Below are 17,626 nucleotides of genomic sequence, written 5' to 3' on the forward strand. Positions count from 1 at the left end.
CTCTATAGATTATTATTTTTTAAGCAATTTATTTACAATTATTCTAGTTCATGAGATCACAATGTACTTACACAGCTAAATTAGTTTCCTAGTTCATATGCTACTTGGAAGACTGACAGAGAAACTCTAAGAAAAACAAATCATTAAGAATGCTTTCCTGAACTCCTATTTTTTAGAAAGCAGAAATAATCTATTTCCAGACACAATTACATATGTAGACATTCCCATTTTATACACACACCTTTTCTCATATGTGGAAAATTAGAATGGATCCGATAATTGCTGAAGAGAAAAAAACAAGAATATCAGCAAAGTGAACCTCTACCTTTTTTTGAAGTTGAACTTTCTCTTTTTCCAAATCCAGGAACTCTTCTTGTAACATGCCTATCTCATTCCTAAACCTTTGCATATCTTGATGTAATTCTTCATTGAGATATATGTTAAATGCCTAGAAACTGGCATTTTTCTAATTTAGGCTCCATACTATTATAGTTACTAGTACTTCATTATCTGCATATCATGGCTTCTGGAACAAGTCCTGTATTGCTTTTGCTTCCTTGTAAATGTTTGTAACAGCAGAAATATCATGACTTTTTGTCTGAATCTTGTGTTTCATCTGATTGGAGAGGGCATGCCACAAATCAAAAAGGCTCTCTGAATTAACTAGTCTGGGGTGTATGTCCTATGTCTAATTTATAATCAATGGTATTTTGGTTCATAGTTTTGCCATTTGCATGTCAAACTCTTCCTTCACTTCAAATGTAACTCGCAGGTTCCTTACTTTTTTATTTTCTGTATCATTATAAAAATCCTCATTTTTGTTAGTGATTTATTTTCATTTAAAGAAAGCTTACAAGATGACTGGCAAGCATATTCCAAGGACCCAGATATGAATGAGAGAGAATGACATTTTGAAGACTAGGCTCTTTTTGTTCAGGAAGTGCCTGAAATACTGCAGAGACAGACAATCCAAATGCATCTTTTTCCTCACAAGCGAGTATATTATTTGTCAAGTTAGAAGTATTTCCTTGAAGTTTGTGCCTTCATTAGAGTTAGCATGTAGTAGTTCTTCCTTAGAATTAACAGCAATTTTGTATTTTTTGCAAATTTTACCAAACTTCTGCTTTAACTCACTGGTGATGAGTTTTAAGTTGTTTTTCAACTCTAATTTGCCTTGTTTGATCCACATTTCCTCATACTTTTGCATAGAAGTCCTGAATATACAGATATAGCATCCTATCACATTCCTTATTCATTTCTGGTTCTTGAGTCATTTTTTGCAGAGGCAAAAGTGGAAAGTTAATTTCTTTGGTTTGATTTTCAGATGTCTTTTCTGCCAGGATACATGTTTGTAAAATAACTGTATCCTTAAGTAATCAAGTATAGACAAATAAATTAGAAAATAATTAAAATTTAATGCTTAAACTTTTTTTTTTAAATGTTTTATTTATTTCTAGGAGAGAGAGAGAGAGAGAGAGACAGCATGAGCAGGGGAGGGTCAGAGAGAGAGGGAGTGACAGACTCTGAAACAGGCTCCAGGCTCTGAGCTGGCAGTCAGCACAGAGCCCGACGCGGGGCTCGAACCCACGAGCTGCAAGATCATGACCTAAGCGAAAGTCAGACGCTTAACCGACTAAGCCACCCAGGCGCCCCTAATGCTTAAACTTCTTAATCTATGTTTAGCTGTTCCCTAGTCACTGAACTGTAACTTCCTATAAGAAGTGAAAAATAACTTGCCTTAGCCAAAGACAAGAAAAACATGAACTCATAAACTCAATTTTGTCAATTTCTTTCAACTAAACAATTCATTACATGTTAAATATGCCAAAAAATAAATTAGATGATTTTTAATGTTACAAACTTTAAAAACATTTTACATTATCACCCTTAAATAATGAGCCCTAAGTACTTCTGAGTATTTTTTTAAAAGATTAATAACTAGAGAATAGGTAAACTTTATTAGTAGCCAAAATCAATGAATATCAGCGAGAAAGAAAAGTAAATTCAAATGATATATTATAATGGTGTTGGACATCAATATAGATTATCTATTTGTACCCAGCACTAATATATTGTAATGTCCACTGAGAGTGGATAAGAAAAATATTAATAATACTTACTGATTTCCTATGCTGAAATGAAATAACTTAAAAAGCTATTGTGTATAACCCAACTACAAAAGTCCCATCCTGTAAGGTGTGATTCTACCATAGGCAGTTGTGTTTCTTTTATGACCCCACTTTCTGAAGTCAAGTACAAAGAGACCAAAGTTGGAATAAATCTTTAATCTTGGCATTAGTGACTGGCAATAAGAAACTGCACACTTTGAACCAGTGAAAATAATTACTCCTTCTACATCAATCTCAGTCAGTGGCCATCATTGTTCTATTGCTCATAATTTCTACTGTTTAAACATGTGACATATGATTCAATATTTGATGTTACCTTCTTTATCATGTAAGGAAGTTACAATAATGGAAGAAGCAAACAAAATTCAGGAATTTTTTTTTGCCTAAATTCCAAGGATAAAGTTTAGCTATAAGTTACTATAAATTCTAACAATATTTTAAGTTTTGTAACTTGTAAAATTTTATAAAAACTAAATACTACATTATAATCTATTGACTTTAAAATGCTTATTCAACAGATAGTTTCACTTGAACTATGTCACATTATTAAAGCAGGGAAAACAATATAAAATCGGAAATTTAAAGTTTTACATACCTGTGGGTGGTTATTTTCACTTCCATCAGGCCTTTCTTGCTCTTCCTCTGATGTCATTTCTAACTGTAGGTCTGTTGACAAATCTATACATTTAATTAAAATGGATGACTTAGAATGGTTAGATAAAAGCGATAACCTTCATAAAAATAGAAAATAACATTTTATCAATTGAGAGCTTAAACCAATCTTTACCTGAATATTTACTTCCTTAAGAAATACTTATAATTATCTAAAACTTCACAACAAACCATTTGGGAAATACTAGATGTCACCAGGTTAAATGCATACAAACATCTCAAAGATTTATTCACAAATTCACCCACCTATCATCAATGAACAAAACAATCAGAAACAAAATTTTAAAATACAGTAGAAATGTATAAAGTTACAACAGACTTGTAACAGTACCTCTTTAATAACATGCAAGATTCAACTACAGCAATATTCACGGTTTCCAAAATTACTATTACTTTTTAGGCTTTTATCAGTGTATACCCTTTCTATAGGTGTATGTTCCTGATAAGTAAACGTTCCTGAAATGTTTTCCTCTATTTGACAATTTTCTTCTCGTCTTTTAGGACTCACTGCTTGCTATGTAGAGTCGTCCTTGATTATGGCTATCCTTCCCCCAAGTAAATAGGTGTCTTTTTCTCTGGGGCTACCTTAGTACTCTATAGATTTTTCTGGTATATCTTCATCATCTGAAGTGTGAAGTGTTTCTTTACAGATCTTCTACTTCTGCTCCTAGACTGTATGAGATAATCCCTTAAATCATCTTTGTGTAAACAGTCTTTATTTATTTTACTCAGTGATTAAAGTTTCCGCTAAGTACTAGGCACCTAGGTTTAGAGAAGTATGTAGATATAAGGTGTCAGGAATGGTTTTCCTAGAGAGACTGCCTGAGCTGCAACTGCAACAGTGAGGTCAGTCAGATTCAAAGGTGTCAGAGGGCAGAAAATGGGGAGAGCATGCAAGATCTTAGCAAGACAGGGAGAGAAGCACACAACAGTGTAAATACTTGTCCAAGATACAGGGATCAAAGAGGAAGACATCACCAGCAGTTCAAAAGGGCAGACAGTAGAAAGGTCTAAAGTAGGCAGAAGTCAAGATTATGAAACCCTTATATGTAATTTTAAGACGCTGGGACATAATTATGTTTTCAACAGTGGTTCATGGTTCTATTTGCATTTGAGACAGATCACTCTAAATGCTGTGGGGAGGGATGAATTTGAATGGCATAGTAATAAAAGATGGGAGATGAATTAGAAGGCAGTAATACAAAATAAAGATGACACACATCAGAATGGTTCCAGAAATACTCAGGATATAAAATGATCAGGGCCCAGCACAGACTCAATTTGTACTAAATGAATAAACACACAATCTTGGGTCCCTGGAGAACTAACTCTGTTCACTACTTTATAAAAAGGCATCAAGTGAGAAATGATCTACATGGACTGTTTTAAATCACTTGAATTTATTTTGTAATTTTTCTATTTCATATCCTTCTATGTTACACAAGCTTGCGTAGGTGTTTTGTATCAAGAGTCCTGCCTCTGGGATCTACCCACCTCATTAAGAAGTAACAGCAAACAAGTCACTTGTATAGGTAAATAACTTTGGATTTAAAGCCTATACTCGCTACTCTAGGAGATAGTTGAAAATCTTCTGGGAATACAATGTTAATTTTAGAAATAAAGAAAAGAACAGAAAACTACAGAGGTAGAAAAAAATACTGTACGATTTTTTAGTACAGACCTGATCAAATGACTGAAAAGGGGCACTGAATTAACTGGTACATAAAGTAGAACACACATTAGATGTGGTTAATCAATAGACTATCTTAGTAGAATTAAAACTGATTTCCCATATACTATTTTTAAAAGATACAGCACTCTTTAAAACAAATATTCCTTTATTCATTAAAAATAATAAAAACAAAGTGAAAGACTATGTGTACATACCTGAAAAGATGAAACTATGTAATAAATTCTCAATGATTCACATTGAGAAAGCCAACTCTAACATAAAGTCATAGAAAATATAGGAAATATTTTAATATTATGTGTGGGAAGGTGCTTTTTTAGCTATGGTGATTATAGTATTACCAGTATTTGTGAATTTAGAGCTATAAAAATAGAGCTAAGAAACTATGTTTTGAGTAGTCAATCTTTAGATCTCTAGTTTTCCCAACTAGCCCCAAAGTTCTAAATATAATCCTGCTGCCCATTCTCCAGGGTACACTAAATATTAGCCTAAAAGAAATTACTTTCTTTTCATACTCTTTGTTATTTGTATGATGCTTTAGTCGAGGAAGAATGCAAATGTCTTGCTAAAAATAGTCTGGTTGTAGTTTACAAAAAAGGAGTAACACAAAATAAAATTTTACACAAAATTATTTTTGAAAAATCAGAACTATGGTGAAGCTACAAAGAAGTTGAATTCTCTATGCTTCATTACCTTCTCTGCTCTCTCTGTTTTCTGGTAACTGTGACTCACACAGATCATGGACTTTCCAATTCTCTAACAGAAGCAGAGTTCCGATATTAATCTTTTCTTTAGATGCTGACTGATTTTCAGTCACTGGTTGTGATACAGGCAGACATTTATCATTAACCGTCAAATCCTCAATTGTTTGAGAATTCTCATTAGCGAGGGTCAAATTTGTAGAAGCCCAAATGGAAAAATCTGAAAACAAAGTTTCATTTATTAGAATGTAAATAATAATACATACTTGACTAATCTGTAGATATTCGTTTGTCAGAGAAACAGTCCCATATCCTCCTCTTCCCCCAAATACACTACTACTCCTTCAGAGCTTATTGTATTTTACATGTCCTATATTTGACATTCATATAAATTTAGTCTCTCATTTTGTCTTTTATATTCTTTATTATTATATACTTTGATTCATTCAAGCAGCTCTATTATATATCCTGCATTACATAAAATATTAGTAATTAAGATTGCTCAAGGTACGAATTTTTTACTAACAAAGTCTATGTCTAACCGTTTATTTTACATTTAAATATGCATTGTGTGTTCTAAAGACATGGGTTTAAAAAAACGACTTTTAAAGAATGGTACTACTTTAATCACAATGAGATGGTCTTTCCTCAATGTACCAATATCATAAGAATTCAATTTTCAAGTCTTGGATAAACATCATAAAATTTTATGGAAATAAAAGCCTTCAGTGACATAATTGTTGCCATGTAAAAACAGGATAAGTCTCAGTCTACACTAGATCCAAAAAAATACAGTGCCATGAGACAGAAAATGAATATGTAACAAAAATATTTTACTTTTTTTTAAAAAAACAAGATTGTCTAACTTAAACCTCTTAAGACAAGTGAAAGAAAAAAAATGTAGAAGTGGAACTTTTAAATGTTCATTTCATCACAAGGGCCTCTTTATGACTTCACATCCATGAACCATGTATATATGGCTTAAAACAGTTCTCCAGTGTCATCTGAAAATCCCTAGAGTCCCAAGATCCATCCATTCAGGTGGTCCAAGAGTCAACACTATTTTCACAATAATACTAAATGTCATTTGATATTTTCATTCTCATTTTCATATTAAGTGTAGAGTATTCTAAAGATATGATATATAATAGTATCACAACTGTGGGTCATAGCTCTAATGGCTAACAGAATGTATATCTGTATTTTACATGTTTCGGCTTTCATTTCTAATACTGTAAATATCAACAGATGCAACCCACTTACACAGAAGTTCTTTGGAATTCCCAATAAATTTTAAATGGTATAAAAGGACCATAAAGCAAAAAAGTTTCAGAATTACTGTTTTAAAAGGATTGTGTCTATTAAATATAAAAAAATAATTACCTCCTCCATTTTTAATAATCAAAGACACCACACACACACACACACACACACACACACACACACAGACTGCTAAGCAGAACATGTTTGGCTTAAGATGCTATTTAGATAACATGAAATCAAGTTAAAACACAATGGACATGTTAGCAAGTAAAGCTCTACTCTAGGTAAATGTCAGAATTCAAATAAGCATTTTGAACACTGGAAAAATTTAAAGTCTAATAATTAATCTCTGGGAATCTCTAAGAAGTAAAGGAATTCCAAAATGGAAACTTAAGGATTTCAAAATAAAACAAGAAACATGAGCTAAAGCTTATATTTTTAAAATCTCTTTTTCTTATGCTTGTAAATACCTTTTGTTCAAACATGGATATCAACAATGACATCTACCTTATTTATGTCAAATCGTTCAAATAATTTGCACCAAAAAAAATTAGGAACAAGAAGACTGTGAGCATTTCAAATATTTTAGTGTACTTCTTTTCACTGTTAAATTTGTATCATAAAATTTACCTGAGCTGGATATCTGTATAGCCCCCTTTCCTACTGTTTTATCAGGAACAGAATCTTCCACTTCAACGGTAGGCTGAATGGGCATTGAAACAGTACGATTAAGACATTATGCACATTTCATGCAATCTGTAGTTAAAAATTAAGGATAAAAATATAAAAGTTTTACCTTCAAGTCAGGATATTTTTCAGGAGGATCTAAAAAGCAAAAGGGACATAAGTCAATTATATGTAAATGTGAAAGCCAACTATACATTCATGCAGTTAGTACTGAGCTGAATACTCATGCTTTGCTTTGAAAATGATTACATTAGGTTTTGGTGTTTTATTTCTTTGGGGACAGGAAGGTGGGTTAAGACAGGGACAAGACAGAAATATGAACCCATTATAAATATTGAAGAAAAAATAGGAATACAGTCTCCACAGAACATGCAGTTAGGATTTCAAAAGTAAGATTCTGTTTCAAATGACTAACTAAAATAGAAAAGTGCACATATACCAATGTGAACATGCTGATTGATGGTAAGAAAAGTGATCTTTACTTAGAGGAACAATTCATGACCCTGAGAGGATAAATGTGAAAGCCAATGGCAGAATGCAACAGCATACCCTTAATAGAGTAGAGCAGAATCATTTACGCCACTATCCTACAAGTATTTATCATGTTTTTCAATTTGTCCTATAATTTAGTCAGTACACAGTTGTAATGACAGTTCAGTTGAATGCATAATTTCTTTTTCATCAGAGAAAGGGTACTGAATTGACCAGCTTAGATATACACTTGTAGAATAATAGTTAATAAAAGTATTCATTTTTGTCCATACCCAGGTGGGCTACTGGTATGCCTACATTTCTTGTATCCTCTAGTTTAGCCATCTTAAAGTTTCTTGATCCATTCATGCAAGAAGGTATATAAAACACATCTAAGAAATAATGTACAATAAGCTTTCAATATGGAAATATGATTGCCAAAAAGGGAAAAATAAATTTAATTGACACAAAGATTTTTAGATACCAAAAATCTTTTCTATTCCAAAATCACTGTCATATTTACTGAAAATAACCATTTTAGCATTTAGGAAATGAACCCTGTAATTTCTTTTGTTCCCAAAATTAGTTTGATTTGGTAGATCACAACAGTCTTTAAAAGGCTTTTATGAAATAGCTATCCTACCATGGGGCACAGAGGAGACTCTGTCGGTTAAGCATCCAACTTCAGCTCAGGTCAAGATCTCATGGTTTGTGGGTTCGAGCCCCACAGTGGGCTCTGTACTGACAGCTGAGCCTGGAGCCTGCTTCAGATTCTGAGTCTCCTTCTTTCTCTGCCCCTATTACTCACTCTCTCTCTGTCTCTCAAAAATAAATAATACATTTTTTTTTAAAGCCAATGTTTCCATATTCAAATTCATCTCATTTGAATAATGAATACCAATGCAACATACATCTTTGATGCCTGATAGATCTGAGGAGGATAAATGAGTAGCTAGGTTTTACCTCAATTCTATCACTCCACCTGCTTTTAGTATTCTTTGGAGTAGCTGTGACCTATTCTTCTGTTTTAGGGCACATATACACCAGCCGTCTAAAATAAATTCTCTCGAGTTTCCTCATCAACTCCAAAATGCCCTGGCTAACACACTATGCTTTCCTCTCTCTTTCCTTCACTATTTCTCCTTTAAAAAGTAATTTCTGGATCTATGGTCTTGATCGTTCTGTTCTTAGATTCTTTTTATAGATTGTTCTGTTCTTAGATTCTTTTTATAGATTATCTCCACCACAGCTTTCCTCTTTGTTTAGCAGTAGTATCTTATATCTATACACTCTATTTTTACATCTCCTTGCTCCCCTTTGATTATAAACATGCTCAGAAATAAGAACACAGTAATACTTTTCCTTGATCCTGTTAGGTCTTCAACTATCCAATGGCTCTTCAGATTTCTCTACAGGAGGGGCGCCTGGGTGGCTTAGTCGGTTAAGCGTCTGACTTTTGCTTAGGTCATGATCTCGCGGTTCGTGGGTTCGAGCCCCGCGTTGGGCTCTGTGCTGACTGCCAGCTCAGAGCCTGGAGCCTATTTCAGAGTCTGTGTCTCCCTCTCTCTCTGACCCTCCCCTGCTCATGCTGTCTCTCTCTCTCTCCTAGAAATAAAAAAAACAAAAAAAAACAAAAAAAAAACAAAAAAAAACAAAAAACACAGATTTCTCTACAGGAAAGTCTACACCCTTGCTACTGAGTTCATGACTTAAGGATCACCAACATTCGTCTACCATCAACCTGAGAGGTTGTCAGGATCCAGAATCCCAGACCTGCTGCTCACAAGGTACATTTTTAATAAGGTACTCAAAGGATTCATTCGCTAAACTTTGAGAAATTCTGGCCCATACTGAGTCTGCTGCCACATTCCTTTACCTTACCTTAGCCTTCTGGAACCTAGCCTCAAGTGCGTCCCTATCAATTCCCCAAAAATGAAAATGTATTAAAAGCCATAAGCTTTCTAATGGACTTTTTGTCAGAGCTATAGCTTCCTTGGTGTCCCCCTAACTGACCCTGCTCTCCTCTTCCTTCCAATTCTCTTTTGCATTAAATGATACTCTCTTATGAACTACTTCCATTTTATATAACGTTAAGGCATATACATTTATAGCAGACTACAAATGCTTGTGTTCATCCCTGGTAGACAGGACGTAACTCTGAATAATCAGCTATGTCAATCCTTAATGTCTTCGCAACAGTGAGGAAAACAGTAAGAGTGGGAAAATTTTGATAAGCTACTCTGAGAAGTTACGGCACCAGAAGTTCACGATATATTATTTCTGCATTTCAAATAGTCTGCTCTTTCTTTTAAAGAACTATTTTATTTTATCACCTTCCACAATAAACACTATAAACACCTGCCTGCTTTCCTTCATTTACTCCCTGTACTCTCCTCCTTTCTCATCATTCCCTCTTTTCCTCTTTCCTTCTTATTTCCTGAGGTTCCTTAGGTCTTAGAGTATCTTTAAGTGGAACTAGTAATTTAGCTCCGTTAGTGGCACTCTCAGTTTAATGTGTTGCTGATACCAGATAAGATATACAATTTTTCTCATTTTCACATCTCTTTCTCCTTTCCTATGCATTGAATATGTGATTTTTTTTGGATATTAGAATATATCAGTATTCCTGTTTTAAATCAACATTCTGTCAAATGACCTTTTAATAAAATATAGTTCTTACCTTCTACTTGTCCATTTAATATACTTTGCTCTTTCTGATCTGCGGCTCCAGATAAATGAACAACATTTTTGTTTGCATTTTCAGAGATACTCTGTTAAAATTAGCATCAATAATGAGTTGCATAACAAATTCCTAATCCTTTTCTAAGAAAATATCTGAATTTCTGATTTTAATAGCAATCAGACTTACAAATAAGAAAAATGTATTGAAAACCAAAACACTTACATAGAAAACCTCATATATTCTCTCCTGATTAAGTATACCTTTCAATGTTCATTTGGTCATTGACTCTGTAAACTGAACATGGAAGGCCAGAAGAAATACTTTCATAGAAAGAAGACTGACTTATATGCACATTTCAAAAAAAGAACTAACAAAACACCTTACTTTACATCCCTGGCCAAAATAAAAGTCCATTTAAAATATGTATTTAAACAAATTCTTTAAAAGTATACTTGCTATAAATTTAAACTGCTTCTAATAGAATGGCAGAATTTTTTTTTTTAGTGTTATTGATAGCTCGCACACGATGAGATAAGAAACCCTGGAGTATAGGATGTTGAGTATAAACAAAACCCTGTTGTAGCTGCTGCTTCATTTAGGTAAACAAAGGCTTGAAATTTTTATTGATGAAAAAATGGTTGATCAAATGGCAAAGTAGTAAGAAAAACTTTTCTTAATATTATGTTTAAATAATAGCAAATCAATTTTAGATCTAGGCATGAAACTCTTAAAAAAGTATAGGAAGGTTCCATAAGACAAGAATAAGAACATTTATTTATTAACCACCTAAAATGTGCCAAGCATTTATTTTAGTATGCACATTTTCTTTTCTATACACAACAATAATGATTATGATGATGGAGTGGGTCTTCCTACTTCTTAGTCCTTCCAAGACATTAAAGTAAAATGATGATCACATCTGTGATCCATAATTCTCTCTGTTCAGAATGTCCTTCTCCAAGATCTTCACATGACTGGTCCTTCTCATCTTTCACTGGGAAGCTTTTGCCACACTCAGGTCTTTTCTGCTACCAAAATTCCACTCCAAGTCTCATCCTCATCCTAACTACAAACTCCCCCAATATTCTCTAACCTAACATTCTCCATTTTCTTTATATGAAGCATTCATAGTGACTTATACTGGATTGCTGTTTACTTATTTTTCTGCTCCTACTACCACAGCCTACCCTCTCGACTTGTACACTCAGTATCTAACTCCCTGGTGTGTATTTGGTATTTAATAATAAATTATCAAGGTCAAAACATTTACAGTAATCTCACTGAGAAGATCCCAAAGTACCAAATCACTATACTGTTGACCCTTGAACAATGCAAGGGGTAAAGGCATTGACGGCTATGCAGTCGAAAACCCACATGTAACTTTTGAATCCCCAAAATCTTAACTACTAATCTACTGATTTTCCTACTTTACAAGCAATTCAACTTAAAAATATGAAAAGTATATATTAAAAACCAGAACATTTAAATAGAAGTCCTTATACATGCTCTCTAGATCTAATCTACCTCTTAATCTTCATTTGGCCATTAACTCTGTAAACTGAGCACGTAAGGTCAGAGTAAATATAACAGAATGCTGACCTTACCATTAATATAAAGTCAATTAACATATGTTTTCTATGCTATATGTATTACATACTGTATTCTTACAATATAAACTAAAAAAGAGGTTATTAAGAAGATCATAAGGCATGGGCACTAGGTGGCTCTGTCAGTTAAAAATCAGGCTCTTGACTTCGGCTCAGGTCATGATCTTACAGTTCGTGGGTTCGAGCCCCATATAAGGCTTTGTGCTGGTAGTGGGGAGCCTGCTTAAAATTCTCTCCACCCACCCCCCCACACACATACACACTCACAACTTACGTTCTTGGTCCTCTCTCTCTCTCTCGCAAAATAAACAATTAAAAAAAGAAAATCATAAGAGAAAAACATTTACAGGATGGTACTATATTTACTGAAAAAAATCTATGTGTAAGTGGACTCCCACAATACAAACCCATCTTGTTCAAGGGTCAAATGTATACCTACCTATATGATGTCTCTAATAATAGATTAGTGAAAGGTAACATACCCCAAATGAGAAAATTAAATGCCCATTCTAACTTTCCCATTCTTTTCTTGACACTACTGCCATTTTATTGTCCTTCAAAAATCTTCACATTTCAAAATAGTATTCTTTTTAGAAAAAATTTTTAACGTTTATTTATTTTTGAAAGAGAGTCAGAGATACAGCATGAGTGGGGGAAGAGTGAAGAGAAAGGGAGACACAGGTTGTGAAGCAGGCTCCAGGCTCTGAGCTGTCAGCACAGAGCCCGCTGCAGGACTCAAACTCACAGACCTTAAGATTATGACCTGACCCGAAGTTGGACACTCAACAGGCTAAGCCACCCAGGTACCCCTAAAGAAAGTATTCTCAGGGCACCTGGAAGGCTTAGTCCATTAGGTGCCAAACTCAGGCTCAAGTCGTGATCTCACAGTTCATGAGTTCAAGTCCCGAACTGGGATCTCTGTTACAAGGACAGAGCCTGCTTCGGGTTTTCTGTCTCCGTCTCCCATTCCCTCTCCCTCATCCTCTCTCTCAAAAATAAACAAACATTTAAAAAAAATATATCAGGGAGCCTGGGGGGGGTCAGTTGAATAAGCGTTCGACTTCAGCTGAGGTCATGATCTCACAGTCTGTGGGTTCAAGCCCCGCATCAGGCTTTGTGCTGACAGCTCAGAGCCTGGAGCCTGCTTCAGATTCTGTGTCTCCCTCTCTCTCTGCCCCCTCCCTGCTCATGCTCTGTCTCTCTCTGTCTCTCAAAAATAATTACACGTTAAAAATTTTGAAAAACAGTATCCTCAATATTGAGTTAGTCACTAAATACCACTGTGATCATATTGTCTTATACTTCTATAGCACCTTTTACAGTTTACAGAGAGTTACCACATTTGTTCATTACACATAACCAAGAGGTGGGTATTAGTACCATTTTTATGAGTGAGGTCATTGACATTCAAACATGTTAAACAAGTTTTTCCAAAATTCCACAGCTAGGAAGTGACGGAACCAGCAGGCTAGCCTGTCTTTTGACTTCAAATACAGTGCTTGTAGCATTGTGCAGCTGCTGCCCGTATCTAACAGATCAGGCCCTTTGGACCTTTTTCCATAGTTGTCACCTCAGAATAGGTCATCGTTACTTTACTTAGATGACTACAAGTATGGCCACCATGTGATTTTAACTATATCCAAAATGGTTTGTACTTATTACAGCACTCCTAAATCAAACTGTTGTTATCATACTCCCAACGCTCCTTGTAGATCTAATTGACAATCCAAATATAACATTTTCAAGTCCAATGCATTATCTTCTGAAGATTCAAGTTGTAAAACAATATAATCGAAATTCTATCCAGATTTCGTTAGGAGTTACACACATCCATATACACCAAAGAATCACATATTTGGCCAAAGGTTGACCTAGAGTAATTCTTTAGTTTTTTATATAACTTGATATCAAAAAACCAAACTAATTCCCTCAAAGCCTTAGTTTTCTGTACTACTACTACCCAACTTTCAATGAGTTAAGTTTGCAAAGGAGCAGAACTGTACTATGCTGTATTTTCATAATAAACACACAATTATTTTATCAACTGTAAGTAAAAATATAAGGAAATAGTTTCTATGGGCAAATGCAGAGATGACCGAGTAAAGTCAAGCATCTCTTTCACGTGTTAATATCACTCAATGCTTATTTTTAAAGAGAAGAGGAAGACAGTACCTCAGAACTCCAAGGTGAGTCTACATCTCCATCTTCTCCTAATCCCAATGTTGACATCATATCTATAAAATAGAGTCACAGATAAGTTAATGAAAACATGTATTACTATGAATTTTAAACACATATATAAGTCAATATCCGTTGATGAATATTTCAATAAAATGAAAGCAATAAGCAGAAAAGATTTTCAAGAGGTTGAAATATTCCAGAAGAAAAAGGTGGTAGTACTTGGGATACTTATCAAGAAAGACAGCAACAGAAAAATATCTTCAAGAAATAGATAATATATGTGGATCTACATACTATCAGAATTTTTACACTAGCATTTCATCAAAGGAAAAAACTCACAGATATTCACTAACTTACCACTTCTAGTATTTTTCTGTGCTCCATCAGCAGAATTCAAATTGTGATTAACTGTTTGCTCCTGGGGAGCATTTTCATTTATAATATCATTTAACTTTTCTTCAACTGCTGACTTTGCTGTTCCTTTCTATAAAAACAACATGAAACAAAAACCCAACTTCAGAAAACATCACATTAATTCATTTGCTGATGGACACACCCACTGAGAAACACACATACTGTATCTGTCAAGTCATAGGCACTCTCCTGGGAGAAGCTGGAAACCTAAGGGAAAGACGGAGTCTGTTTTATATGCTAGTAGGGGTAGAGATGCACGAAAACAAGAAAGAACAGAAAACTACCATCCACGAGTTTTATGAGCGAAGTGAATAAAGTACAGTGAAGGCACAAACTAGAAAACAGTTGCATTGGGAAAGCTCAGGAAATGCTGAGGAAACAGGGTTATCTTGAAAAACAGACAAGGTGCACAGGGATGGTGTCCAGGGCATTCTAGAAAGGGTAGAAAGGATGAGGTAGGAGATAATCTAGTAAGTGACAACACCTATGGAATATGGCAAAACTGGAACATAGTTATTGGGAATGGGATAGAAAGATATTACTGGAACATCAGGACTAAACCAAAAAAAGGTAAGTGTTATGCTAGAATATGAACCCTCTCCTTCACATAATGGGGATCTATTAAATAGGCAAAGGAGTGACGTCATCCCAAATATGTTTTAGAAAGGTCACTCAGGCAGCACTGTAAAATGAACATAAAGGAAGCAAAACTAGAAGAGTATTTCAAAATGATAGGTGACAGGGTGAATTACAGTAATAAGATATGATAACTGGTATGGAGGGACAAAATACTGAATGCGGTGAGTGACTGGATGTGGCGATTTCAGGGAGGTTTAGAGTCCAGAACATTTACTGTTTCAGTGCTGCTTCTTATTAGGAAAGGGAAAAAAAATGACAGAGCAGAATACAGAGTCAGGAAAGAGGAAAGGGTCAGAAACGATGTCATCAAACCAGGACATATTAAATTTGAAGTGCTTGGGGGACTTAAGAAGAGACTTGTAGGGCTGCCTAGATGGCTCAGTCAGTTAAACATCTGACTCTTTATTTCAGCACAGGTCATGATCTCGCAGTTCATGGGTTCAAGCCCCACCCCCATGTGGTTTTGTGATGACAGTGCAGGGCCTGCTTGGGATAATCTCTCTCCCTCTGTCTCTCTGCCCTTCTTGCCCACTCTCTCTCAAAATAACAAATGAATAAACGTTAAAAAAAAAAAAGGGGGGGGAGGAACGGATGATAGGCACTGAGGAGGGCACTTGTTGGAATGAGCACTGGGGTTATATACAAGTGATGAATCATGGGAATCTACTCCTAAGCAGTGACTACACTGTCTATACACTGTATATGAGCTAGGTTGACAATAAATTGTAAACAAATTGAAATAAATGATAAATAAATAATAATCATAATAAAAGCAGTGGAGGGGCACCTGGATGGCTCACTTAGTTAAGCCTCTGACTTTAGCTCAGGCCATGATCTCTTGGTTCATGAGTTCAAGCCCCGCATCAGGCTCGCTGTCAGCACAGAGCTTTCTTTGGAACTTCTGTCCCCCTTTCTATATCTCTCCCCTTCTTGCTCACTTTCTCACTCTAAAAAATAAATAAACATTAAAAAATATTTTTAAAAAATAAAAATAAAAAAATTATAATAAAAGCAGGGGAAAAACAGAGGATTCAATATTTCAAGCCTATATTTCAACACTAGTTTTAAAGATGTAAAATATACTTTACTAATATACACAAATATTCATTTCTGTAATGAATGGCATTAAGGTTCATAAAAAGATTTAACCATAAAACATCAACTCAAGATTTATGAAGAATACTCCTTTTTAAAAATTAACCTTGGGGTGCCTGAGTGGTTCAGGCAGTTGAGCGTCTAACTCTGGGTTTCAGTTCCTGTCACCATCCATCCCAAGGTCGTGGGATCAAGCCCTGCGTCAGGCTCCACACTAAGCATGGAGTTGGCTTAAGAGTCCTATTCTCCCTCACTCGTTCTCAAAAATAAACATTAAAAGGAATAATAAAACAAAGAAATAAAGATTCACCTTAAAGGAAAAGATTCAAATTACAGAAGAGAAATACAGGATTATAGAATTTTGAGCCATCTGTAGGAACTAACAGGACGTAGAAGACAAATATAAAACTCGATTTTAAAGTTCACATAGTTTTCTTATTCCACCGTGGAAAGTATATTAGTAGCTCTCATTTCCTATTTACACCATAAAGGATGGTGGGTAAGGACGTGAGAAAGAATCGCTCATGAAGGAACTACTACAATTATGATCATCCAATTTCAAGATTTGAAAGTCTCCAAATACACATATGATTATCAAACAGGACTCAAAATTCACATGAGGACAGAAGAAAGGGACGAAAAACAAGTCAACTTACTTCTATTTCTGAGTTTTAGATATGAAAGAATTTACATGCTAAATTGGACAACTATGAATACTAAAGTTTCCTGAGAATAATATAAAATGTATCTTGGGATGCATCGGTGGCTCAGTCGCCTAGCATCTGACTTTGGTTCAGGTGATGATCTCATGGTTCGTAAGTTTGAGCCCGGCATCAGGCTCTGTGCTGACAGCTCAGACCCTGGAACCTGCTTCGGATTCTGCGTTCTCCCTTTCTCTCTGCCCTTCTCCCACTCAAGCTCCATCTCTCTCAAAAATAAATATTTTTTAATGTAGCTGTTGTTGGAGATATTCAAAGTCGTCAAAATCATCTACAAATCATTTTCTCCATTCTACTGACAACCTTTGATGCCTGAGATTTTGACATGACAAACAGTTCATATTAGAAGACAACTTCTAAGTATTAAGTGTGTTCATTGGGTATGTGTGTGATGTGTTTATTATATGCAGATACTTATTAAAACAAGAGGGGTACCTAGGTGTCTCTCCTGGTTAAGCATCCAACTTGATTTTGGCTAAGGCTACTCAAGCTCTATGTCAGGCTCTACACTGACAGCACAACCTTCTGTCTCTATCTACCTCTCTCTCTTTCTGCCTCCCTCTCTCTCCCAAATAAACATTTAAAAAATTAAAACAAATCAGAATGAAGAAAAATTTTATATATATATATAAATATATATATATATATATATTTTTTTTTTTCCCAAAGAGTGAT

The 17,626-nt window shown here is 34.9% G+C and overlaps 1 protein-coding gene across 1 annotated transcript in view; it reads right to left on the minus strand.

Annotated features, from left to right (window-relative positions):
- Positions 1-17,626, minus strand: part of ANKRD26 (ankyrin repeat domain containing 26) — a 110,383-nt gene that overhangs the window by 57,641 nt on the left and 35,116 nt on the right. Inside the window, exons 10-17 of the mRNA XM_077772392.1 lie at positions 14,442-14,568; positions 14,076-14,137; positions 10,294-10,384; positions 7,907-8,005; positions 7,252-7,280; positions 7,086-7,158; positions 5,185-5,412; positions 2,725-2,807 (exon numbers count right to left, since the gene is read on the minus strand). Coding sequence (XP_077628518.1) covers positions 2,725-2,807; positions 5,185-5,412; positions 7,086-7,158; positions 7,252-7,280; positions 7,907-8,005; positions 10,294-10,384; positions 14,076-14,137; positions 14,442-14,568 — 792 coding nt within the window. The remainder of the gene's footprint in view (positions 1-2,724; positions 2,808-5,184; positions 5,413-7,085; positions 7,159-7,251; positions 7,281-7,906; positions 8,006-10,293; positions 10,385-14,075; positions 14,138-14,441; positions 14,569-17,626) is intronic.

This window comes from Crocuta crocuta, unplaced genomic scaffold (genome assembly GCF_008692635.1).
Source record: "Crocuta crocuta isolate KB4526 unplaced genomic scaffold, BGI_CrCroc_1.0 scaffold96, whole genome shotgun sequence".
NCBI classification, from domain to species: Eukaryota; Metazoa; Chordata; class Mammalia; order Carnivora; family Hyaenidae; genus Crocuta; species Crocuta crocuta.